General features: G+C 39.9%; 1 protein-coding gene across 4 annotated transcripts in view; it reads left to right on the forward strand.

Annotated features, from left to right (window-relative positions):
* Positions 1-25,454, forward strand: part of RBFOX1 (RNA binding fox-1 homolog 1) — a 722,992-nt gene that overhangs the window by 564,796 nt on the left and 132,742 nt on the right. For all 4 annotated transcript variants that reach the window (XM_087729108.1, XM_087729106.1, XM_087729107.1 and 1 more), the window contains 2 exons: positions 3,847-3,900; positions 21,514-21,594. In XM_087729108.1, coding sequence (XP_087585234.1) covers positions 3,847-3,900; positions 21,514-21,594 — 135 coding nt within the window. The remainder of the gene's footprint in view (positions 1-3,846; positions 3,901-21,513; positions 21,595-25,454) is intronic.

A 25,454-nucleotide genomic window follows, 5' to 3' on the forward strand; every position in this document is an offset into this window, starting at 1 on the left:
GTCTCACTTCTATGCAGTAGGGAGATCTGATCCTGCTTAGCTTTTCAAGAGATCCAACTTTCCTAAGATAATAGACTTTGTTTTATTTTTCCCCTTCTAATGTGCTTTCTTTCTTTCTTTTTTTAAAATGATGAGTTGTGATAGGGAATTTGGAGAATTGTAGATTTCAAATGATAATGAAGTTTTTGCTTTGCCTTCTGGATGGAAATGAAAATTTTTATAAAGTTCATATTCAAAAGAGAAGTTCAATTAATTTCTCTCCTCCCTCTAATGTAATACCTGTTTTGTTTCAAACCTTCATCAATAAACTTGGTTACTGAAAGCCTTTTCCTCATTTAAGTGACTGTGACAGGAAAGTTAAGAAAAGTACATACCGACAAAAATAAAAATGGCTTAAAGCTCATATGAAATTAAAAATGCTAAAAGACCGGTTATATTTATGTATATGTAAATTATATATACATACACAATGGCAGGGTTCTAACAGGGTTCTAACGGATGCCCTAATTAAATCATGAGCCTCGAGCCAAACTTCAAAAGAAATCCAGTTATTTATTAGGAGCTTCATGTTTACACATTCCCAAGTGAAGCCAGCTCTGACCCCACATAATTTACACCCCAATCACGACCCTGTTTCCCCCTCCCTCTAGGGTGTGTCATAAATCACATTCCCAAAAGAGCAGTTTTGTGGGTTGTAGAGATCATGCCCCTCCACTGCTGTGGGTAACCCTTGGAGAAAGCCTTGAGAGAGATAAGCCTGGAATGTACTTCTGTTTATGGCTGCTATGCTACTTCGTTGGTTTCCCAAGCCCCTTGCTTATGGCAACTCGAGAGCAGGCTAGGGGTGCCTTGTGGGTTGACACACAATCTATATACATATGCAATATAGAAGAGAATATACATATAGAATAAGAAGAAAGCTGGTTGGTTAATAACCACAATAAAGTTAAGTAAGCATACACACTAAATTAAATTTCTTCCTCATCCAGGCACTAAGTCTGTCTATCTGCATAAGAGACAGGTTGTTTTTCCCCTTTCCTGTCTGTTCTAAAAGTTTCTACCTGAGATATGTGTTGTGACAGCAAGACAAATTCCGAGAACTACACCCACAGTGGTGAATTTACCTCCTCTAATGGTGAAGACTTGGCTCCTTGGCAGTTCCTCACTCGTACATGTCAAACTTCTCCTCACACTTGATTAACCCACACAGTTATGGGCCAGCAAATACTTCATTGACAAGACAAAGTAAAGTTTAATTGCTGTTATTTTCATGATAAATGGAGTCCTTGCAGAGTGAGCTTCCCCAAGTTAGATGATGCAGCCATCAAATTGGGTAGGAGATGAAATATGAGAGCAGGTTTCAGCTGAGATCATCGATCTGCATCTGCCCCATCTCCCCCTCTCTTCCCGAAGACAAATTGAGGCACCATTAGTATAACTTAAAATGTCTGAGGTTATCTTTTAGCCTCTTTGACAGAGATGTCTGACAGATGTGAAAAACCAGCCAAAATGGCTTATCAGTGCAGAAGTAAAATAAAATAAAAAAGTATTCTAGCAAATTACACTTCAAGTAATTAAAGGCTTTTGATGCTTGAGGACTTGGCTTAGATCAGCTTGGAAGATTTGGGAGGAAGAAAATAAATCTTGCATGCCATCTTCCTTTTCTTTTTTTTCTCCCTTCCTAGGCTGCAATAAGGTTTTCTCTCAGGATTATTTAATTTAGTTGTGTGGTTATTGCACAATTGGAAAAAATGGAATGGCATGAGTAGAATGGAGATACCAAATTGTACACTTTTGTAAAACTCAGCAGCATTTTTTATGTTAGGAAAACACACACAAAATGGTTGTGTAGCTTAGTCTGTAATAAACCCAGCTTCAGAATAAGTTTAACTTAGTTTACAAACAATGGCCTCCACCATCAAATGGAATAAAAATGATGATGCTTGTCTTACTAACTTTACATGGTAGGCATTGTGCATAATTAGTTATTATGGTCTGCGCTAATAGTAATTGTGACCCTTACCACTGAAAGGTTGACTTCTCCATTTCAATATGACCACGGCTTCATCACAGCCTATCGCCCCTGTCACTGTATTTTTATTCTTTTATTCTTGTTCTCATTTTTGTTTGACAAATTCTAATAAATAAAATAAATAAATAAATTTCTTAAAACAAAACAAAACATTCTATTTGTTTATTTATTAAAAGAAATCTCAATTGCAGATGGCAAATGGGTGTATTTTTTGGCAACAAAATGGAAGTGGTTTACTATTACCTTACTCTTTCTCTTGCCCCCTCTCTCCCCCTTCCCCCTCTCTTTCATTTGCTTTCTTTCCCTCTCCCTCCCTCTTTCTCTCCCTCTCTCTTACACCTCCTCTCTCCCCCCTCCTATTCTCCCACCTTCTCTCTCTCTTTCACTCTTTCTCCCCCCCCCTCTCACACACAGTCTGGTTTCTGGTCCTATCAGTCATTCATCCAAGTATTTATCTGCTCCAACCCATCTTAGTTTTATTTTAATTTATTTGTAGAACAAAATTAAGTTCATACTGTGTTCTAAATGACTGCAAGAAGAGAATAGGTAGATAAACGTTGTAAATAGGAATTCTGCTGTTATCTTCCATTAAAAACTTGGGGAAAGTTCCTGACTTTTCGTCTGAAACTTAACAAAAAGAAAATAAATGAACTTATTTTATGAAAAAAAATGTTTCAGAAGTCGGAGCTAGGCATGGTTCATTTATAAATGAACTTACATATTGTTGGGGAAGCCAAGCCATTATGCTAAGCTGTGAAATGATTTATTAGGGCAAGCGTTTTATATAAGTATACCACTGGAGTTTTCTTAATCCAGGTTTAGGATTTAGTGTGTTGTGAAAGTAAAGTCCTTTTAAGCCCATCCAAATTGAAACCAGGAAGAAGATTGTCTCTGTTCATCAAATGAAAAGAAAGTTATTTCTTCTTTTTTGCAGAGTTATACAGGCTTGCATTAAGTGGATAAATAAAATCTCCTTTTCATGAAATGGGCTGAAATTATATCCCAGTATTGAAGAAAGAGTCAATTGATACAAAGTGGTTTTTTTTTAAATAAAAGATGCATATATTCCCCCTTTATTTAATGTCACTTCCACTTAAAGTGTGTGTGTGTGTGTGTGTGTGTGTGTGTGTGTGTGTGTGTGTGTAGTGCAGAGGTGGGTTCCTGCCAGTTCTAATCTCTTCTATAGAAGAGGTTCCACAAATCTATAGAGCTGTTTAGAACCATTTCCAGCTCCCTCCTCCCACCCGTCTGCACATCATCAAGATGAAGAGTGAGAGGAGGAATTCTGGGAGTTGAAGTCCACAAGTCTTAAAGCTGTCAAGTTTGAACACCCCTGGGGTTTTTTTTCTAAAGGATTAGGGGTGAAAGGGTCTGGTAACTTAACAGCTTTAAGACTTGCACACTTCAATACCAGAGTTTCTGAGCCAACATTTTGGTTGCTAAGTAAGAGTGTTGTTAAAGTGAGTTTCGCCACATTTTACAAGTTGGCCTCGCCCACCCAGTCACATGGCCGGCAAGCCACTCCCACCCGGTCACATGGCCGGCAAGCCACTCATACAAAGCAGGCCACACCTACAGAAGAGGTTCTAAAATTTTTGAAACCCACCACTGGTGTGAGAACTACAAAAGCTAAAAATGTATGTCAATACAGAAGGCTGTAAAATTATATATATTGTTATGTTTGTCTTTTTTTCTGTAATTGTTGGGGTTTTTTTCTGTTTCTAAAGGTTAAAATGTTTAATAAAAACTATTAAAAAAGAACATCATGCCATGACTTCAAATTTACCAAATTTGGTTTCTTATCTTTGCTACAGGTTGGAAATTAAATCCAGTTGTTGGTGCAGTCTATAGTCCAGAATTCTATGCAGGTAAGCACATGTGCTGTGAAATCTTGGTGATGGCAGGTAACAGGATTATCCAAATGATGTGATTGGTTGCTGTTGGCCTGCTTCCTTGATGGATGTATTAGAAGCCTTACTTTTGAATGTAATTCAATTATGCAATATGTATTAAGAGAGAAAAATACAATTTCCTACGCTTTGCTAACTTTTCATTCTCTTTTGTTCAAATCATTGACTTAATGGCAACATGCCAAATGATGTGTTATTAGAGAGAAAAGTTTGCCATCCCAAAAGGCATTGGTGTAACTTTCTTATTTTCTACTACCTAAAGTCTGCTACTGCTTTACACAAAGCCTCAGATCTCTATTACGGTAGAGCTGTTGAGTCCTTCAAAGGACTTTTGTATCAATATTTTGCCAAAGTCAGAACCAAAGTCAGAAACTTTTCAGCCTAACCCCTGATAGAAAACAATGTCTCTGAAGAAGACATCACCTTAAAACAGGATTATATTGTCCTGGTTGTTGTAGGAGATGACCAGGTTGAGCCCGAGGGAGGGGTCAAATGCATCATAAGTCGTGAGTCCCGGCATAATTGCAAGAGAACTGAGCCCAGCCCATCTTGAATATCTCTCTTATCTCCTGCTCATTTCCCTGAATGGCCAGTTGGTCAGATTCTTGCAGAGAGTTTAAAACTGCAATACATCTTTATACCCATTTGAAGTCCCTGAATCTCCAGATTTAACTCGGTGCTTGACAGTTGCCAATTTAAGCTCTTTATCCAGGGGTGGGCTGCTGGGGGTTCATAGGTGTTTGGGGGAACCTCTAGCTAAGATTCTGTGCAGTTTGGAGAACCCCCAAATCCCATTCCTGGCTGGCCCAACCAACCCCGCCCTTCCCAGGAGTCCCCACGCAGCCTGTTTTGGATGCAGGTAAGTGAAGGGTGCTCATGGAGGCTTGGGGAGGGCGAAAAATGGGCCTACCAGATATTCGAGAAGGCTGGAAATGGGCCCATTTCCAGAGGGCCTCTGAAGCCTGAGGAGGCAATTTTCACCCTCTCAGGGGCTCGTGAAAAGCCTCCGGAGCCATGTCCATGCCCCACCAGCAACCAGGCAGAGGACCCCTTGCTAACATTTTTGAATCCCACTTCTGTGTGAATCCCTGTGCACTGGCAAGAGAACTGAGTCCAGCCCATCTTGAATGCCTCTCTTATCTCCCGCTCATTTCCCTGAATGGCCAGTTGGTCAGATTCTTGCAGAGAGTTTAAATTTGCAATAAATATTTATACTCATTTGAATTGCCTGAATCTCCAGATTTACCCTGGTGCTTGACAGTTGCCAATTTAAGGTCTCTATCTCCCTCCCTCCATCTTTTCCTAAATGTATTGCTCTTTGCATAGAGACCTTACTCTAATACAGGGATTACACAGTTTTCTTAATGCTAGTATTAACATTATGGATGTGTTTTACTATTTGGGTTTTTATCAACAGGTTCTTCAGAATACATATGGGCAACATGCATTTCTATTGAAAAGTGTTATGTGCTTTGTGGGTATGCGTGATAGCATGGTTTTCCAGTTAGAGGGTTTGGCAACGTACTTTCAAACAGATGTGGGGTTAGGCTGTTTGTATCTTCTTAAATAGATTTATTTCTAGGTGTTCTGGCCTGCTTTCCTGAGAAAGCATAAATCAAAATCTTAGTCCACAAACCCTCTGTTATTTAGACATCTGTGAATTATGGTCATTCACATCCCATAATGATTCACAAACAGCCTTTGAAGAATCCGACAGATGTCTGCTTGAGTTGACACAGTCTTTCAGAGTAATGTTGATAAGCACCCATCTTTATCTCCCTTGAAATTCTGCCAGCGACCCAATTGCCAATTAGCTTTGCAAGGCCAAATGGAGCACAGAGTCAAACAGGACTCTTCAGACCTTGAACCGACTAGATGAACTAATTGCTCCTCTTTTATGTCTTATGGGAGGGGCCAATCATCTCCAAGCCTTACTCCCAAGTCACACTTTTTGTCTTAACTGTTCTTGCCTTCTCACACCTCTGTACATGCACACATGGGAACAGGCTCTCACTGTTCTTCTGCCTCTCTGGTGTCAGGCTCAGGAGGGAGCACATAATTACTAGATGACCCTGGCCCCCTCTCTGCCTCCGACACATAGCCCTTGTCTGAGTCTTCCCCAGACTCCAAGACTGTCCCATGTTCCTCCCCAACCTCCTCACTGTCCAACTTTGCTGCCAGCTCCACAACCCTAGGGTTCAGTAGCCAAGCTACTGAACTGGATGAGCTAGGAGAAGATACACCCTTGTATCTGCTCCAAAGGCCTTTTTCAAATCTAGATTTGAAACTGAATCCTCGTTTTATATGCAAGCAAGCCAAGTGTGTCAACAGCATGAACATTCACTCTTGCACATGCAACATAGATATTTGTAGGAAGCAATCTTTAGCCTCTACAATTTCCTATCCCAATCTTAACCATAGCCAATGAAGTGTAGCATACAGAGGTTGTTAAACAACTGAAATGAAATCCCCACTTTAGGCATTGTCTGAAATATTTTTCACTGATGAGGCCAAGCAGCTGGGCGATGTTATCTCAGGCAGTAAATAGGATGAAAACTAGATAAATGAGTTTTCGATAGTGACTTCCTGCCCCTAGCAATGCCCACTGATGCTAATGCATTCGGAAGGCTGGGCTTGGTTTATCCCAATTGTTCCAGAAATACTTAGGAATATCATAATTAGAAGGCCAAAATATCTACCAGTGCCAGAAAATGTTTTCTCGGGGAGGAATTAAGAAGCCACTCAAGTATTTAATTAATTTTTTCAACATTTTTCTTTATTATTTATTCAATATTTTTGTTGAATACATTCATTCAACACTTATTAAAATGGAAAAAGTTGATAACATATTGCATTTCCTCTCTCTCCATCCATCCATCTGGGTAGAATGGAGTGGAGTGGAGTGGAATGGAATAGAATGAGCTGGAAGGGATCTTGGAAGTCTTCTAGTCCAAACTCCTACTCAAGCAGGAGATCCTATATCATTTCAGATAAATGTTGAATCTCTTGTTAAAAACCTCCAATGATTTTTAACAAGAGATTGGAGCACCTACAACTTCCAAAGGCAAACTCTTCTGCTGATAAATTGTTCTCATTGTTAGGAAATTTCTCCTTAGTTCTAGGTTGCTTCTGTCCTTCATTAGTTCCCATCCATTGTTTCTGGTGCTTTGGAGAATAGGTTGTCCCCCTCTTCTCTCTGATAACCCCTCAAATATTGGAACACTGCTGTCATGTCATCCCTTGTGACATGACGGCCTACCTTTCACTAGTCTAGATAAACCCAATTCCTGCAACTGTTCTTTATATGTGTTAACCTCCAGTCCCCAAATCAACTATTTCCATGAATTTCTATGGCTGATGTCGAAGTAAAAGAGTTGAACTCAATTTTAACTTCTTCAAATTCAGTAAATTTTCATACTTGGAGGGATGGGAATTGTTTTTAGTTTCTGTTTTCCCATGTTACTTATTTAGAGAAATGGAGTTACTTCCAGTATCTCTACTCCTCACTCTCTAACTGGGAATCATCCCATGCTGAAGGATCCTCTTTGCCTGCTATTTACGGCTTTAAGAAGCACTATTAGGACTGTTAGAGATGCAGTGGCTCAGTGACTAAGACTCTGAGCTTGTCGATCAGATAGTTTGGCAGTTTGGCAGTTCGAATCCCTAGCGGCGCATAACGGAGGGAACTCCTGTTATTTGTCCCAGCTTCTGCCAGCCTAGCAGTTCGAAAGCACATAGGAAATGCAAGTAGAAAAATAGGAACCACCTTTGGTGGGAAAGTAACAGTATTCCATGTGCCTTTGGTGTTTAGTCATGCTGGCCACATGACCATGGCTTTGAAATGGAGATGAGCAGTGCCCCCTAGAGTCAGGAACAACTAGCACATATGTGCAAGGGGAACCTTTACCTTTATTAGGACTGTAAAATTATCTGTAGTGCCATACATGACCAACTCTGTCCACAGCAATTCACAATGGTGCCAAAATGACAACACCAGTCTTGGTGATCTTGGAGTCCTAGTGGACAACCACTTAAATATGAGCCAGCAGTGTGCTACAGCTGCCAAAAAAAGCCAACGTAGTCCTAGGCTGCATTAACAGAAGAATAGACCTCTTTATAATGCTTTGGTAAGACCACGCTTGGAATATTGCACCTGGGTTTGGTTGCCACATTATTAAAAAGATGTAGAAACTCTGGAAAGAGTGCAGAGAAGAGCAATAAAGGTAATTAAAGGGCTGGAGGCTAAAAATATGAAGAACAGTGGCAGGAGTTGGATATGTCTAGCTTAATGAAAAAGGACTAGAAGAACTAGGGGTGACACGATAGCAGTGTTCCCATGCCTAAGGGACTGCCAGAAAGAAAAAGGGGTTAAGCTATTCTCCAAAGCATCAGAAGACAGTACAACTGGATGGAAACTAATCAAGGAGAGAATCAACCTGGAATTAAGGAGAAACTTCCTAACAGTGAGAACAGTGGGAATATTTAGCCAGTGGAACGGCTTGCCTTTAGAAGTTGTGAATCTTCCAACACTGGAAGTTTTCAAGAAGAGGGTTTGAACTAGAAGACCTACAAGATACCTTCCAATTCTGTTATTCTATAACTTGTGTCCCAATATCTGATGCATCTACATAAGTCACTGCATTTGCATGCCAACATCATTTCACACGTTCTGTCGTCTCCTCCATGCCCTGGTCATAAATGTCTGTTTCTTCCATTTTGGATGAAAGGAGACGTCAAACAATTTCTCATTTTACCCCTGGCTTTGTTTATGGGAATGAGACCGTTGCTGTAATCAGCTTTAATATAGAAGCAACTCAGCCAGAACCTTCCCTAATTGATTAATCAGAGACACTGGTAGCTTGATAACAAATCACTTGCTGTTAATGACAAATATCATAATACGTTCATGGTATAATCATGGATTTCCCCCCCTCCAGCTTATATAGAATTAACCGTCCAAATTCTAATTGCCTTCAAAGAGTATGCTAGAGGGACTTCACATATTTTGTACATTGCAGTCAATACTTTCCATCTCTCTGGATGTTACTTTTCTTAATTTACTGGACTTTCCTTTAGCATTTATTTTGTCTCTTAATTATAAAATGGCATGTTATTGATTTTTGGCATGCAGCCTTATGGAGTTCCCCTAGAGCTATTCTATTGCCAGCCCTGCGGTGAAGGATTTGGCCTTCCTAATGAGAATATTTATCACCATTAGACTGGTATTAATATGGGGCATGAATTATCATATCTTAGTCTTAGAAGATGGAGTTAGCTGGTTAACCTGTTCTAATGTCTAGTATTTACCTATTGCAGATACCTGCTTAGAGCTAAGTCCGCTCTTAGCTTTGGATCTAGTCATTCATGCTTCAAAGCACTGTCAATTTTTGAGGATTTCAAAGCTTGTGGCAAATATATCTGAGGTTGTTTGAAGAATATTATCCTCTGTGCCACGTTCCTCCTCCTCAGTGCATCCCTGGTTGTGCAAATAGGTTGATAATCCAGTTTTCCCACTCAAGTGTAACTGTATCATTCCTGCCAATATTCAGAGGCAGGGCATTAGGCACCTTCCAGATGTTGCCATAATTCAGGGTCATATAAATTTTTGTCTAGTGAAAAGAAGGACTAAGGGAGATGTCAGGGTTCCAAGTAAGACCTCCAACAAAAGAAGACTCCGAGAGGAACTTGAAAGTTCCACTTTATTAGAGATGTCATATTGGCACACCTGGGAAAAGCCGGACCTGAAAGGTTCCAGGTTTTTCCCACCCAAATGAAAGTCCAAGTCCCTGCCCAGCACCGACATGTCCATCACAGGGCCCAATCAGGCACCGTTCCAACTGGAGATGCCTCCCAGTCATGCCCTTTGTCATAAAAATATCCGGATAAAAAAACAAAGGGAAACCACAAGCAACCACAAGCAATAAATCTTACTTTAAGATCAGAGGTTTATTGTTTCATGAGCAATTTTGAACATGAATAGCCAAGATAGCAATGCAATTGCATGATCAAACATACACAATTAATTCCATTACAATGGGTTTCTTATGGCAAATAGCAAGTCCTACAAGGATTGCTATCTGGCAAAGGACATTATTCCCATCTCAAGCCACATTACTTATACCTTCTTTTTTATTGATCTACGCCAGGGGTGGGTTCCTGCCAGTTCTAACCTCTTCTATAGAAGAGATTCCACAAATCTACTGTGCCATTTAGAACCAGTCCCAGATCCTTCCTCCCGCCCATCCGCACATCATCAAGATGAAGAGCGAGGGGAGGAATTCTGGGAGTTGAAGTCCACAAGTCTTAAAGTTTGAACACCCCTGGGTTTTTTTCCTAAAGAGTTAGGAGTGCAAGGGTCTTGTAACTTGACAGCTTTAAGATTTGCGTGCTTCAAATGCCAAAGTTTCTGAGCCAACATTTTGGTTGCTAAGCAAGAGCGCTGTTAAGTGAGTTTTACCACATTTTACAAGTTGGCCACGCCCACCCAGTCACATGACTGTCAAACAACTCCCACCCAGTCACATGGCCAGCAAGCCACTCCTACCCAGTCACATGGCCAGCAAGCCACTCCCACAAAGCAGGCCACACCTACAAAAGAGGTTCTAAAAAAATTTGAAACCCACTACTGACCTACACATTCCATAGTTTCACTTCCTTGTTCTTTTTTACTGATTGTCACTGACCGTCACTCTCTGCGAACACCTGTGTACATATGAAGCTCTCAGTTCCTCATTTCCCACCATCTCATTCTTCTTTCTCTAAATATATCCATGGACATACAAACTTTGCAGAAAAAGCAGCACAAAAGTCAGACACAACTCAGCACATTTGAAATATGTCTGGCTCATTTTGCAGTTGTGTTAGTTTAAACTTTGGTTCAGTCAGGCCTGCAAGGCCACTCCTAGGCCTTATTACCTGCAATTTTCCAATGGATATTTTTTTCTCACCTCACACCTTCCAGGTGCAGGGCAAGATGCCCTTGACACTCTGACAAAGGAAAGATATTATGACTATATATCTTCCATATGCCATATAATCCCACCTCCCCTTTCCCCACAGCATTGAATGTGGCAGGCCAGAAGGCCCAATGCAAATGATGGCTTCCAAGCCTGACAGGAGATATGATTGTGGTGTTTCAATATTTGAGGGCCTCCTACAAAGATGAGGGGATCATATTTTTCAAGCCACCAGAAGGCAAGACAAGAAGCAATGGATGGAAACTAACAAAAGAGAGAAGCAACTTGGAACTAAGGAGGAATTTCCTGACCATGAGAATAATCAATCAATGGAAGGGCTTGCCTTCAGAAATTTTCTAGGGTTGGGCTAGAAGACCTCCAAGTCCCTTCCAACTCTGTTATTCTATGAGTTCCATGAGGCTGAGGGCTTATAACACTTTTTTTTAAAAAAAAATGGGGTACAACCAAGAGAAAGAAAATAGGCCAGGCTAAGATATAACCCACAACTGATTTAAATCAAATTAAATATAGTACATTGTGTCATTTCCCATAATTTAATCATTCTTGTCCCTCAAGTATATTTTGAAGATGTTTAGTATGTGTATCTCAGGGTTTAGGTGGTGATAGGTCTTGGAAGTGTAAGGACGTGGTGGCTCAGTGGCTAAGATGCTGAGCTTGTAGATCAGAAAGGTCAGCAGTTTGGCGGTTCAAATCTCCAGCATCACATAATGGAGTGAGCTTCCATGACTTGTCCCAGCTTCTGCCAACCTGGCAGTTCAAAAGCATGTAAAAATGCAAGTAGAAAAATAAGAAACATCTTTGGTGGGAAGGTAACAGTGTTCCGTGCACCTTCAGCATTTAGTCATGCCGGCCACAAGACCATGGAGACGTCTTCGGACAGTGCTGGCTCTTCAGCTTTTATGGAGATGAGCACTGCCCCCTAGAGTCGGGAACAACTAGCACATATGTGCGAGGGGAACCTTTACCTTTACGTAATTTACATGGCCATGGGCAGGGGGTTGCACTAGAAAATCTCCAAAGTCCCTTCCAGCCCTAGGATTCTATTATTCCCACTGATGCTGGCACACAAGATCACACTGTCAGGGTTCCAAATAGCATCCTCAATCCAAAAAGACTCGGAGGCTAGAGGTTCCTCCAAGTTCCAATTTATTAGAAGAGCCATGTTGGCACATCTCGGAAAACCCAAATCTGAAAGCTTCCTCACCCAGTTGAAAGTTGAAGACCCTGCCCTGCACCCACATGTCCATCACATGGTCCAATCAGTCACTGCCACAAATGAAGATTCCTTCCATTCACAATCCACATCCATCCAGATGCAGGGACAAGACGACTTGACTTTCTAAGAAGGAATGTTATTTTGGCTACATATAATAATAAAATAATAATAAAATATTCAGTAGCGACTTAGCCACTGAGAACCAACCCAGGCACCTACCATCACTAATGATGAGAAGAAAACAACAAAATTCCACATTGGATATGTTACCATCCAGGTCAACAAAGACCACGTCAGATGCTATGGCTCCTGGACATCTATCAAAAAGGGGCTACAGGGCTCAGTTGTTACTGCCAGGGAACCAGAGTGTGCAACTGCAAAGCGATTGGAACCAAAGTGCAAAACTTGGGCTAAAAATAACGAAATGTTGCGACCTGGCCATTTACACAGCTATGGATGAAGCATGTAACAGTGATACCCATTGTCATCAGGGTACTTGGCATCATGTCCAAGAATGTTATAAGATACATCAACAAATTGCAGCTTCCTGCAATAACACCAGCGGAACTGCAAAAAACTGTGCTTCTCGGAACATCATATATTTTAAGAAGGTACTTGGTTGATAGGCAGCAAACTGTATCAACCATTAGCACCAGTCAATGGTATTTGTGATCCATTTTTGAAATTTCAGCTCGCTGAGTTTCATATTTAATGAATGAAGTAAATAATAATAATAATAATTATTATTATTATTATTATTATTATTATTATTATTATTATTATTATTATTATTATTATTTAAGTTAACTGGACACAAGCTGATTTGGACCTTTTGGACCGAAAAACCAGGAAACTAATGACAATGCACTACAGTTTACATCCACGTGGTGATACTGATAGACTATATCTGCCCCGAAAATCAGGTGGCAGAGGATTATTACAAGTGAAGCAAACAGTTGAAGAAGAAAAACATGCACTGGCTGATTATTTAAAAGAAAATCAAGAACATCTATTAATCGAAGTAAAGAACAAAAATCTACTGAAGGCCCAACAGACGAAACAAGAATACAGAAAAGATGTGATAAAATCAAGAATGGAGAGTTGGCAGAACAAAGCACTGCATGGCCAATTTCTGGAAAAAATAAAAGATAAAGTGGACAGTGAACAAACTTGGTTATGGTTAACAACAGGTACATTAAAGAAACAAACAGAGTCACTAATCCTGGCTGCGCAAGAACAAGCTATCCGCACAAATGCCATTAAGGCCAAAATCGAAAAATCCTCTGATGATGCCAAATGCAGACTTTGCAAAGAAGCTGATGAAACTGTTGATCACATACTCAGCTGCTGTAAAAAAATCGCGCAGACTGATTATAAATTGCGGCACAATTCAGTAGCACAAATGATCCATTGGAATTTGTGCAAAAATTATAATATAAAAACAGCAACAAACTGGTGGGAACATCAGCCTGAAAAAGTCACCGAAAATCAGATGGTCAAGATCTTGTGGGATTTCCGTATACAAACCGACAAAATACTGGCGCATAATACACCAGACATCACACTGGTTGAGAAAAATAAGGTCACAATCATAGACATCGCAATACCAGGTGATAGCAGGGTCGCCGAGAAGGAACATGAAAAAATCGCAAGATACCAGGACTTAAAAATCGAAATTCAATGACTATGGCACAAACCAGCAGTGATAATTCCAGTGGTAATTGGCACACTGGGTGCTATACCAAAAGCACTGGAATTACATTTAAAACAGTTAAAAATTGACAAAATCACACCATCAGTCAAATGCAAAAAGCCGCACTGCTTGGATCTGCATGCATATTACGAAAATACGTTACGACGTCCTAGGCCCCCTGGGTGGGGCCCGACTAGTAACCAATGCCAAATCCGGCGAAACAACTGGCCGCTGTGATACAATTGTATAATAATAATAATAATACAATTGTATAATAATAATAATAATAATAATAATAATAATAATAATAATAATAATAATAATAATAATTCATTAAGCATAAAACTCAGTCAAATGAACATTTGAAGATGTGTCACAAATTTCATTGACTGGTACTAATGGTTGATACGGGTTGCTGCCAGCATCCTATGTATCAACCAGGTATTATATTATTATTATTATTATTATTATTATTATTATTATTATTATTATTATTATTATTATTATTATTATTATTATACAATCGTATACGACCGAGTTGCTAAACTAATCTACTGGTCATTATGTAAAAAATACGATTTACCTGTATCCAAAAAGTCATGGAAGCACAAAGTGGAAAAAGGTACCGAAAATGAGAAGGTGAGGATCTTGTGGGACTTTCAAATACAGACGGATCATCATTTGGAACACAACACGCCAGATATCGCTGTTGAAGAGGGCCGAAACATACAATTTATTGATATCGCTGTTCCTGGAGATGCCAGAGTCGAAGAAAAAGAACTAGAAAAAAATCACGAAATATCGCAACCTGGCCATCGAAACTACACGGCTATGGATATGAAGCATGTAACAGTGATACCCATTGTCATCGGGGCACTTGGCACCATGTCCAAGAATTTTACAAGATACATCAATAAATTGCAGCTTCCTGCAATAACACCAGTGGAACTACAAAAAACTGTGCTACTCGGAACATTGTATATTTTAAGAAGATACTTGGTTGATACCTAGGATGCTGGCAGCAACCCTTATCAACCATCAGCATCAGTCAGTGGTATTTGTGACACATTTTAAATGTTCATTTGACTGAATTTCATGTTTAATGAATAAAGTATATAATACTAATTCGTTATTGGAGTGCGCAATATATGTACAATGAGATTGGTTGAGCTCCCATGCTCCATACAATCCCGCCTCTCAGTTTCCCACAGTAGGATATGTTTGCGTATGTGGCAGGCTTGAGGCCTTATAAAAAGGGCTTCCAAACCACACACATATTTTAGCAGCTTCCTGAAATTAAGGCTCCAATTCTGAAATATGGAATCCATTTCTTGAGCGATTATTAAAAACCCATCACAAGGGAGATAGTCCCTTATAATAAGACTGTTCTGCAGTAACTAGATGGATTTATTTATGAGTCAAAATTAATGCCTGTAAGTAAGGCTGCAAATTAAGCTAATGAGAGAATATGGTGGATGTATACTGCAAACTCACTCAGGTAATTCGAACATAACTCATTAGAAAATAAATTGCTGAGTTCTAATCTGGCTAAATGGGAATTATAAATGAAAGTCAGTTTGCTATTTGGTAACATCCAGACATTATTGTTCCAAAATCTTATTAGTATAATTCATACAATTATTAATTCATACCTAGGGAAAGAAACCCAAGCATTCAATTGTTAAACTTTCCCTCGTCTTTGGCTAATAAAGTGATTATTAACTAAGAAGGTGTGATTAACCCATTTATATCAGAATAATACAGACATATCTATCCAGAAACCATTCAGGTTAAAAAAGAGACTTGGGGGACCAGGAGCCACACTCAAAAGATGTAGAAAAGAACAAGGAATTTTTACTTTTTTAAAAATGAAAATCTTATTTCTCATGGGAGCCTCTTTTAGAGACATGTTCAGCATAGAAAAATGATTCTAAAATTAAAAATAAAATAAATTGTTTTATATTTAATATATAAAAATTAAATTTATATTTTTGATATTATCACAAGAATGAGGATAGGATAGGATAGGATAGGATAGGATAGGATAGGATAGGATAGGATACAATACAATACAATACAATACAATACAATACAATACAATCTTTCTTGATTTAGTCATCTGACCATATCAAAAACTATTATATTATTAATATTTAAAAATATACCCAACTTCCTCATCTGGAGTAAAAGGATAGTTTTAAGAAAAGGGGCAGAGAGAGAAAGAAAAGAGAAGGATTTTTTAAAAAAAAATTTTTAAAAAATTATGCTAGTCTATGACCACAATAAGCCACTTTCACTCTTTCCATTTTTAAATTTGCTTCATGGCTGACTTGATCCCAAGGGGTTCCAACATCAAGGACTGATGATAAGCAGCAGAACACGAAATAACCGTGTTAATAAAAGGGAAGGAAACACCGACAATTGTGTTTTGGACTTTTGACATTATCCTTTTAGCTTTCTCTTTCTCTTTCTCTCTCTTTTGTGTTTCATGGAAAATTCAAATTACTTCGTGCTTAGGTTGAGAGACTCTTTTTCAGCGGCTAAATGATGAAAGATGTAGCCACTTTGGAAATAAAGATGATATATCTGCAGAGAAGCTGTTGATTTAAAATATCTTTAATCTTGATAAATAAGTTTTAAGGAGAGAGAGAGAGAAAGAAAGAGAGAGAGAGGAGAAGGTTATACAAAGCTTTCAGTGTGGCACTGATGAATGGCAAATTCACCCATTTCTCAATTGGCGGTGAAGGCACACACCACAAGGCATAACCACATTGTACATCATCCCTGCCAACTCATTTCTTTGATTAAATATTCCATCAGCACAGGCTATAAGGCAGTAAACCTTAACACGATTCATAAGACGCGCATCCTGAATATACATAACTCACTTCCTTGGGTGGTGAGTCAGCCGGTGTGAGGGGAAGAAAATTAGAATGGAGTTAAATTACTCCATAGGACAAGATCAATAGAGAGAGGTGTGGGGCAGGGAAAAGTCCCTTAATGCAATGCAGTGGTGAGATATACTTATGACTTGACAACTTGAAGCAGACAATTAAAGTCAAAAATGGAACCGTGTAATGTAATTCAACTCCAAAGCTGGAACATAATCATAAATGGTCAAGATACTTGGCATACCTTGTTATAGCTGTAATTCTACCCTCCCCCATCCAAAATGCATACAGTTCTTTAGTCAAAACAGATTTTGCTATCCCATTTTCGCCCCCTCTCTTTTAAGGAGGAGGAGGATGGCAACTTGAGTAGAATAATAAACAGTCAGCACAGGAGAGCTGTCCAAGTGGCCATGTTTGATAGTGTATACACACACACACACACACGTACGTACGTACGTACATACATACATACATACATACATACATACATTTTTGTGTATATTTTTGTTGATAAAGAAATGAAGGGAGACTAGTATAGATCTATTTCAAGCTCTCTCATCAGCTAGCCATAACCTTGTTGGGATTTGAACTTGGGCTGCTTACATATTAGGCAGTCATATTAACCTCTCAGCCCAAGTTCTCCTCCCTTTATCGGCTGAGCCAGATTAAGTATTTTTCCAAGCATCTGGTCTACCCAAATATGGGAGGGAGCATACTACTTCCCTTTCGCATTTCAGCCCTGTGCCAGGAGCTTTGCAGGCAGTCGCTTACATGACAAATGTAACATTTTGTGTTACATTTTTGTGGATAAAGAAATGAGGGGAGACTAGTATAGATCTATTTCAAGCTATTTAGCTCTCATCAGCTAGCCATACCCTTACTGGGATTCAAACTTGGGCTGTTTTTACATATTAGGCAGTTGTATTAACCTCTAAGCCACATGCTCTCCTCACTTATCAGCTGAGCCAGGGGAGAGATTAAGTGTTTTTCCGACACTTAGATTTATATACCGCTTCACAGTGCTTGCCAGCCCTCTCTAAATAGTTTACAGAGTCAGCCTATTGCCCCCAAAAATCTAGGTCCTCATTTTACTGACCTCGGAAGGGTAGAAGGCTAAGTCAACCTTGAACCGGTGACAATCGAACTGCCAGCAGTTGGCAGTCAGCAGAATTAACCTGCAATACTGCATTTTTCTATCCGGTGTGCTGCACTTTTTATCAACACACTCTGATCTTCATAAAATGGAGTAAGATCTTACAGGCTAGCTACAGATGTGTCATTTGGTAACTCTCTTCTTAGATGGAAGAGCAGCAATATTATGATGCTGTTTCCAGCATTCGTAAAGGCAATTAGGCTATGCTTGGCAATTCATATTATTTTTATTTTTTGTTCAGTTGCAACATTTGCCCTTCCAAGCTACTGAGATTCTTGGCAGCATGGTCTCCTTTATCACTTTTTCCCTTCTGCCCCTGAGAGATGCTCTTGACTCAGTACAGTAATTGCACAGTTGTTGGTAATATGATTAATATATGTAGTGCGCTGTTGTACATGCATTACCGTGGCACAGTTTCCCATATTCCCTCAATAGTGCGATGTTCTCTATTCCCTTAGCACATTAATACTTTAACACGAATTACTCGAGGGTTCCATGGGGACGGGTTTAGCTGAAGGACCCTGGGAGTTGAAATGGAGCAGGGAAAGCAACTCTTGATCTTTAAGAAGTGATTGGCTTTGTGTTTTGAACTGTTGGTTGGCCTGTAACCGAAGCATCAAAGTGAAAAGCTGCTATGTTATTATTGGGACAAACTAAAGAAGAACAATATTTGGTGTATGTCATCTGCCTCTGGGTTTGCTTCTCCCATATGTCCTACAGGATTGTGAAGATCTGAATAAATAGGCTCGATTTTCAAAATAGAACAGGTGCAATAAGAGCACTTAATGATTCACAGATAAAAATGGATGGATGGATGGATGGATGGATGGATGGATGGCTAGAGAGATGGTATTCTACTGGTTCAGACCAGGTAGCCCAAACTGGTGGCAGGCTCTATGGCAACCCATTTAGGCCCTTTTTCTGCCAAAAGCATATGCGGGCTGACTTTTGTGAGCTAGTAGGGAAGGTACCTGTATACCACTCATGGATGGAATGATAACGGGTGGATGAATAGATAGATAACATAGCTAAGGCTGTATATGTAGATGTTGATATAAATATATAGATAACAGAATAATAACAGAGTTGGAACCTTGGAAGTCTTCTAGTCCAACCCTCTGCTCAAGCAGTAAATCCTATTCCATTCCAGATAAGTGACTGTCCAGTCTCTTCTTAAAAGTTTCCAGAGATGGACCATCTATAACTTCTGAAGGCAAGCTGCTCCACTGGTTAATTGTCCTCACTATTAGGAAGTTTCTCCTTAGTTCTAAGTTGCTTCTCTCCTTGATTAGTTTCCTTCCATGGCTTCTTCTCCTGCCTTCTGAGGTCTTCTAGTCCAACCCTCTGATTAAGGCAGAGGACTTGATATCATCTCAGACAAATGGCTGTCCAAAGTTTTGAAATCTTCCAGTCAGCCAGAGTTCTAGGAGGCAAACTGTGCCATTCATTAATAATTCTCATTGTTGGGAAATTTCTCCTTAAATCTAAGTTGTTTCTCTCTTTAATGAGCTTTCACCCGTTGCTTTTTGTCACACCTTCTGGTGTTTTGGAGAACAAGTCAACCCAATCCAAATTTAAAGGAGATCAAATGTCTCCTTTAAAAAGAAGAATATTTTAAAAATGTAACAATTTCTTTTCCATTCAATTGAAGAAGCAGCCCGAGGGGAGAACATGCCAGAGAAAATATTGGCCAAGCACTAATACATAGTTCCACATATATTGTTTTCTTTGCAAAATATACATAAACGGTATGATAAATCGGGTTCGATTAACCCTGCGCTAGATATAAATGTACAAACAATTAACTAATTTTAATCTCTCACACTCTTTTTCTTTGGGAAAAAAAAAAAAACATCTGTTGGCATTTTTGTTTGAATAATCCTTGTTTAGTTTCCATAATAGTGTACATTTTAATGAAAAACTCATTAGAATGTAACAGAGGGCATAATTAATTCTGGGTGATTCTTTCTATGTAAATAGCTAGCACAGATGCCAAATTCCATTTTCTGCTGGCTTTATTAATTTTTCATACACCAATATTTCAGCCATAATGGGTTGTAACAGCTCCTCAGAAGTTTTAGAAACACATTAACTGCCATCAGAGCCGTTAATCTAGCTTGGATTTACACCATTTGTATGATAATATTTTTAACACTACATTTTTAAAAACAATGGCAACAGCTTTGTTTTTTGTAATGGTTGGAAGCAAACCTCTATGTATAATTAACGTAACTAATATTAAACAATATTGGGTTAATTTCTCTGTATTTAGAAGGCAACTTAATCTATTTTGCAACCCATTTGCTCAAAAATATTTAGATGATTTTTAAAAAAGAAAAAAAAACCTGAGAAGAATGTGAAAAATAGCCACATTGGAAAGAAATAATGTTGTATTATAACAGCCCTTGCAGTTAAAACTGGGAGCTGAGATTGTCTAGCCTTCTCTTCAACTTTAGTGAAATATTTCAGCGGAATATTTTCTAATGTAGACGAGGCTCATTTCTCAGGCTTTCCCTGGCATTAACAGTATCAACTGGAACACTGCCAATCCTTCAATAGTAAGATTTTTATCTCTTTATTCCTGACTGTTCCAAACTTGCTGTTCATTCTCTGGTGAATACAATAATGAATGTAGATTTTATTATCTCCTCTTTCTGAAAACGACAACTTCTCAATTTCTGGAAACAGTAGGTTACAGATGGGGAGACTCATAATCTGGAAATATTTTCTCTGTTTCTTTTCTTATCACTTTTCGTGGTGATTAGCTTAACCCAGCCAAAGGTTTAGTTTAGTCCAGTAACAGGTTGTCCATACAGCACAGATGTGTATTAATATTTCTGATGTGTCCATGACTCCTAAAGATGGTTTCCTTCCTAATGCCAGGAAAATAAGAATGCAATTACTAAGCAAGGCTGCACAACTCCAAACTCTACTGTGTGTTTGCTTCAGGGTGGCAAGCTGGGATGGGTTGATCTTCCTTAATGTAAAAATGAAAGTATTTATACTGGGTGAGAGACAGGCTATCTATAGACCAGACTTCTTCAATCTGAGAAGTTTCAGGTATTTATGGGGCTAAAAATCTCAGGTCTCTTATCTTTTGGTCACTCTAGATCAGGGGTCAGCAACCTTAAACACTCAAAGACCCTCAAAGGTTGTAACCGGAAGCCCCTTGTTCAATTCTGGAGCCAACCAGAAGTCCGGTTCCACCACCATAGAGTCCCCTCCGAGCACAGTGTCCTTTTTCCTCTGCCGACTAGAAGACCATAGAGTCGCCTGCTAGCACAGCATCCTTTTTCCTCTATCTGTCCTAGTTGAAAGCCTTATCAATTGTGGAGCTGACCAGAGACAGGGAGCCGCAGCAGAGGGATGAAAGAGCCACATGCGGCTCCAGAATTATGGGTTGCCGACCCCTGTTCTAGGTGCAAATTGTGGGGGTGGGGAAAGTGTTAGGATGGGAACTTTTGCTGCAGGTGATTGGGAGGTAGATTTGCCCACACAGAAGAGCAAATATAACTTACTGACTATGTCAAAAAAGCTATTTTGGTTTTGCATAACTCTGTAATATTTTTTTTTCATATATGTGCTCCCAATCTCAAAACACTTTCTGTCTTTCTCTGTCTCTCTTTCTTTCTCTTTCATAGGCAGGGTGCTCCTGTGCCAGGCAAATCAAGAAGGATCGCCCATGTACAGTGCCCCCAGTTCACTAGTATACACCTCCACAAGTAAGCCAATACTCCAGCTACCTTTTTCCTGATTGATTTGTTGATTGCCTTGGAAATGTCCTCAGAAAGACCCAGTTCTTGGACTACGTTGAACATGAAGTCTAAGAAACCTGCAATTTCAAAGTGGAGAGTGAATGGTGTCTTGCCTACTAAGGAGGATATGCAGTAGAACCTCTTACCTCCATCTAGAAGAGGGCTGTGCACTTTGCGTGGTGAGATAGCAATCGTAGTCTGACATATCTAGCAGGTGAAAGGTTGGAGATGGGGTAATCTCAGGGGTGGGATCCTACCAGTTTAACAACCAGTTCACTGAGCGCATGTTTCATGCACTATGCACGCATGCACAGTTTAGAGAAGACTTACCTTCTGGATTACTGCTTGGGAAGGAAAAAAGCTTAGGCATGCCAATCCACTGTGCCACGCAACTCAGCTGAGAAGATAAAGGTAGGTAAAGCACAGGGGTGGGCAAGCAGGCCCACTTGTTAGTGGGAGCAAACCGGTTCGCTCCCAGCTGACCATCGGAGCTACTGGTTCGCCTGAACTGGTCTAAACTGGGAGAATCCTACCTCTAGATGGTCTCCCTGGCTTTCTGCAAGGTGTGGAAAAAAGTGGTAAGGATCCAAGATTGTCAGGTTCAAGGAACCAAAAACAACATGATGAATTGTTCATAGTAGTTTCTTCATTGCTTTTGGTCCATAGACAGAAATCTTACCAGACTAAAGCACACTTTGCATAACTATGAGATAAATCCTGTTAATATTTTAGAGAGGATCCCTTCTGGGCCTCTTTCTACAGAACAAAGGCTCACAGCTGATTTGTCTATTATTGACTTGAGAATGAGTTTCTCCATCCTGCAACCCAGCACCAGATTCCACCACATAAACTTCCCATCCAGGGTTCAGAAAAGGAGAGGTGAGAAGGAGAACTGGCTGGATGCCTCTAAAAGGCAAACATGGATATCCTTAAGGCCTCTCTAGGATGCCTCTCAAATGAAAGGTTCAACATCACATTGAAACAAAACTTTTCAATCTATAAAGAGGACCGGTATAACTTTTATTAATTCTATTTAATGTTCCTTTAATTTACATGGCAAAAGGGACGCAGTGGCTCAATGGCTAAGAAGTTGATCTTGTCGATCACAAAGGTCGACAGTGCCACGGTTCGAATCCCTAGCGTCGCATAACGGAGTGAGCTCCAGTGACTTGTCCTAGCTTCTGCCAACCTAGCAGTTTGAAAGCACGTAAAAAATGCCAGTAGAAAAATAGGAACCACCTTTAGTGGGAAGGTGACAGCATTCCGTGCACCTTTGGTGTTGAGTCATGCCGGCCACATAACCACAGAGACGTCTTCAGACAGCGCTGGCTCTTCAGCTTTGAAATGGAGATGAACACCGCCCCCTAGAGTTGGGAATGACTAGTACATATGTGCAAGGGGAACCTTTACCTAATTTACATGGCAATTAAATCAAAAATTGATTTTATCTTAACCCAAACAAACCTCTTTGTATGGTAGAAGTTTGTTCTCTGAGCTTGTGGGTTGATTTCTGAATGTTTCATTACCAGGCTAGGTAGCATCTTCAGCAGATGTTACCCAGCCTGTTAATGAAATGTTTGGAAACCAACCCACAAGCTCAGAGAACGAACCTCCACCCTCATCGTACACCCAAGCTACAGATGTTCACCACTATCACAGTCCTCTTTGTATCGGATCAGGTCTGGGATGGGGTGGGTGGGTAGGGAGCTGGTGTTGGAATTCCAGGTGTGCCATTGTAAAGTACAGTAAAAAAAAAGTGGAAATGTTGATTGAAAAAAATGGGAACGTTGTGCATTTAAGGTCATAGAAGATCATTTTGACAGACTGTGGTATGATTATAAGAATGCTGATAAAAGTGAAACAGTTATGATATCATATAGGATAGTCATGGTGAACTTTTTAGAGACCAAACTGCAACCCCAAACCCACTTATTTATTACAAAGTGTCAACATGGCAATTAAACCTAAATAATGAGATTTTACTACCTAAAATAATGATAAACAATGCAAACTTCATTTTTTCCTGCTTTTGAAATATTACATTTAGCAACAACAAAAAAGAAAAACTTCTGTAATATCATTTCTCATTCCCTCCCTCGTTCTTTCTTTCTTTCCCTCCCTCCTTCTCTTTTCCTCCCTCTTTCTCTTTCTCTCTCTCTCTGCATCTCTATTTCTCTTTCCCTCCCACTCTCTCTGTTTCTCTCTCCCTCCCTCCCTCTCTTTCCCTTATTTCCTCCCTCTCTCTGTGCCTCTCTCTTTTCCACCCTCTCTCTTTCACTCCCTCCTTCTCTCTCTTTCACTCTCTACCTCTTTCCCTCCCGCTCTCTCTGTTTCTCTCTCTCTCTTTCCCTCCCTCTCTCTTTCCCTCTCTCTCTTATTTTCTCTCTCTCTCTTTCTCCTCTTTCTCCCCCCTTCTTTCCCTCCCTCGATGGAACTGGGCTGGGGTGCTGGCATGCGTGCCCACAGACAGGGTCCTAAGTGACACCTCTGTCACGCGTGCCATAGCTTCACCACCACTAATATAGGAAGTGTTGTGAATAAGATGCTTCACTACAATGAAGAGATGTTATGTCTTATGCTACTTATGTGAATAATTGTATCACTTGTCAATGGCAAATTTTAAGAGTGTTCTGCCTTAGAGGCCACCTTTCAAATTAAGTAATAATCAATCCAGGACACCTAATTATTTATTTATTTAATGAAATTTAATGTATTGGCATGCTTCTCATGTCCAAAACCTGCTCAAAACTAATCAATCAATCCATTCATAATGAAACAGAATTGATAAAATAAAAAACTGCTAGCTGAAACAATCAAGGCTTAGAGCAGTGTCTGCCCAGCCTAAGAACAAAAATCCAGCCAAAGTTCAGTTCTTTATTTGCTTACGCCCAATAGACAGAATCTTACCAGGCTAAAGTTTTATTATTCTCACCCTAATGAATATACCCTGGGAGATTGAAGGGCGTGGCTATCCTAAATCTCTTCCTCTGACTCATACAAGCTCCCCTTTCATAGGTAGAATCAGGGGTGGAATCAACTTACCTTTGCTACTGGTTCACAAAGGGGAGCGGTGCAAGCGCACACTTTGCTTGCAGCACTCTGCCTCCGCACATGAGCAGAACCGTCTGCATGCGCAGAGCATAAAAAACGGGACATGATGACGTCCGGGTGGGTGGACGGAACTCCCCACTGCTGCCGCTACCGGTTTGCCCAAACCGGATAGAACTGGTTGAATTGCATCACTGGGTAGAATCCATTACAGGAAAAGACCACTGCTCAATGCAGAAAGAATTCTGAAGTAAGGGGGAGGCAATCAAAACTTTCCATTTTCAAGGTCCTATCCAGAGATGGGCTGCCGCCAGTTTGGACCAGTTCAGGGGAACCAATAATACCAAGCAGTGGCTGGGGCCGCCCGCCCACCCACTCCGGTACTATCCCGTCCTATATAATTGCCGTGGTTTTTTTTGTCACGTGAGCTCACATTTTCAATTCTGGGCGAACTGACAAATGACTATGTGAAGCCCACCTCTGGTCCTATCAGTTAATCATCAATTTTTGTCTTATTTCAGTGCATAAAATATATTTTATCGAAGAGATAGTCTAATTCTACCACTCCCCTTCCTGTTCTGCTGTGAAGCCCTTTGTTTTCATTTCAAGGAGGGTCTGCAGGAAGGAGAGATCAAAAAGTAAAAACTAAAATAAGAATAGTGGCCTTTTCTCACATGAATCTTGCAGTTGTGACCTCCATCTGGATATTTTTGCCCTTTCCTTTCTGTACTCGTTTCTTTTTTCCCCAACAAGTCTCTCAGAAAACCACCACTGGTCAA

The sequence above is a fragment of the Thamnophis sirtalis genome, unplaced genomic scaffold (assembly GCF_051295495.1).
Source record: "Thamnophis sirtalis isolate CommonGarterSnake01/CBP01778 unplaced genomic scaffold, rThaSir2_p1.2 scaffold_14, whole genome shotgun sequence".
Taxonomy (NCBI): Eukaryota; Metazoa; Chordata; class Lepidosauria; order Squamata; family Natricidae; genus Thamnophis; species Thamnophis sirtalis.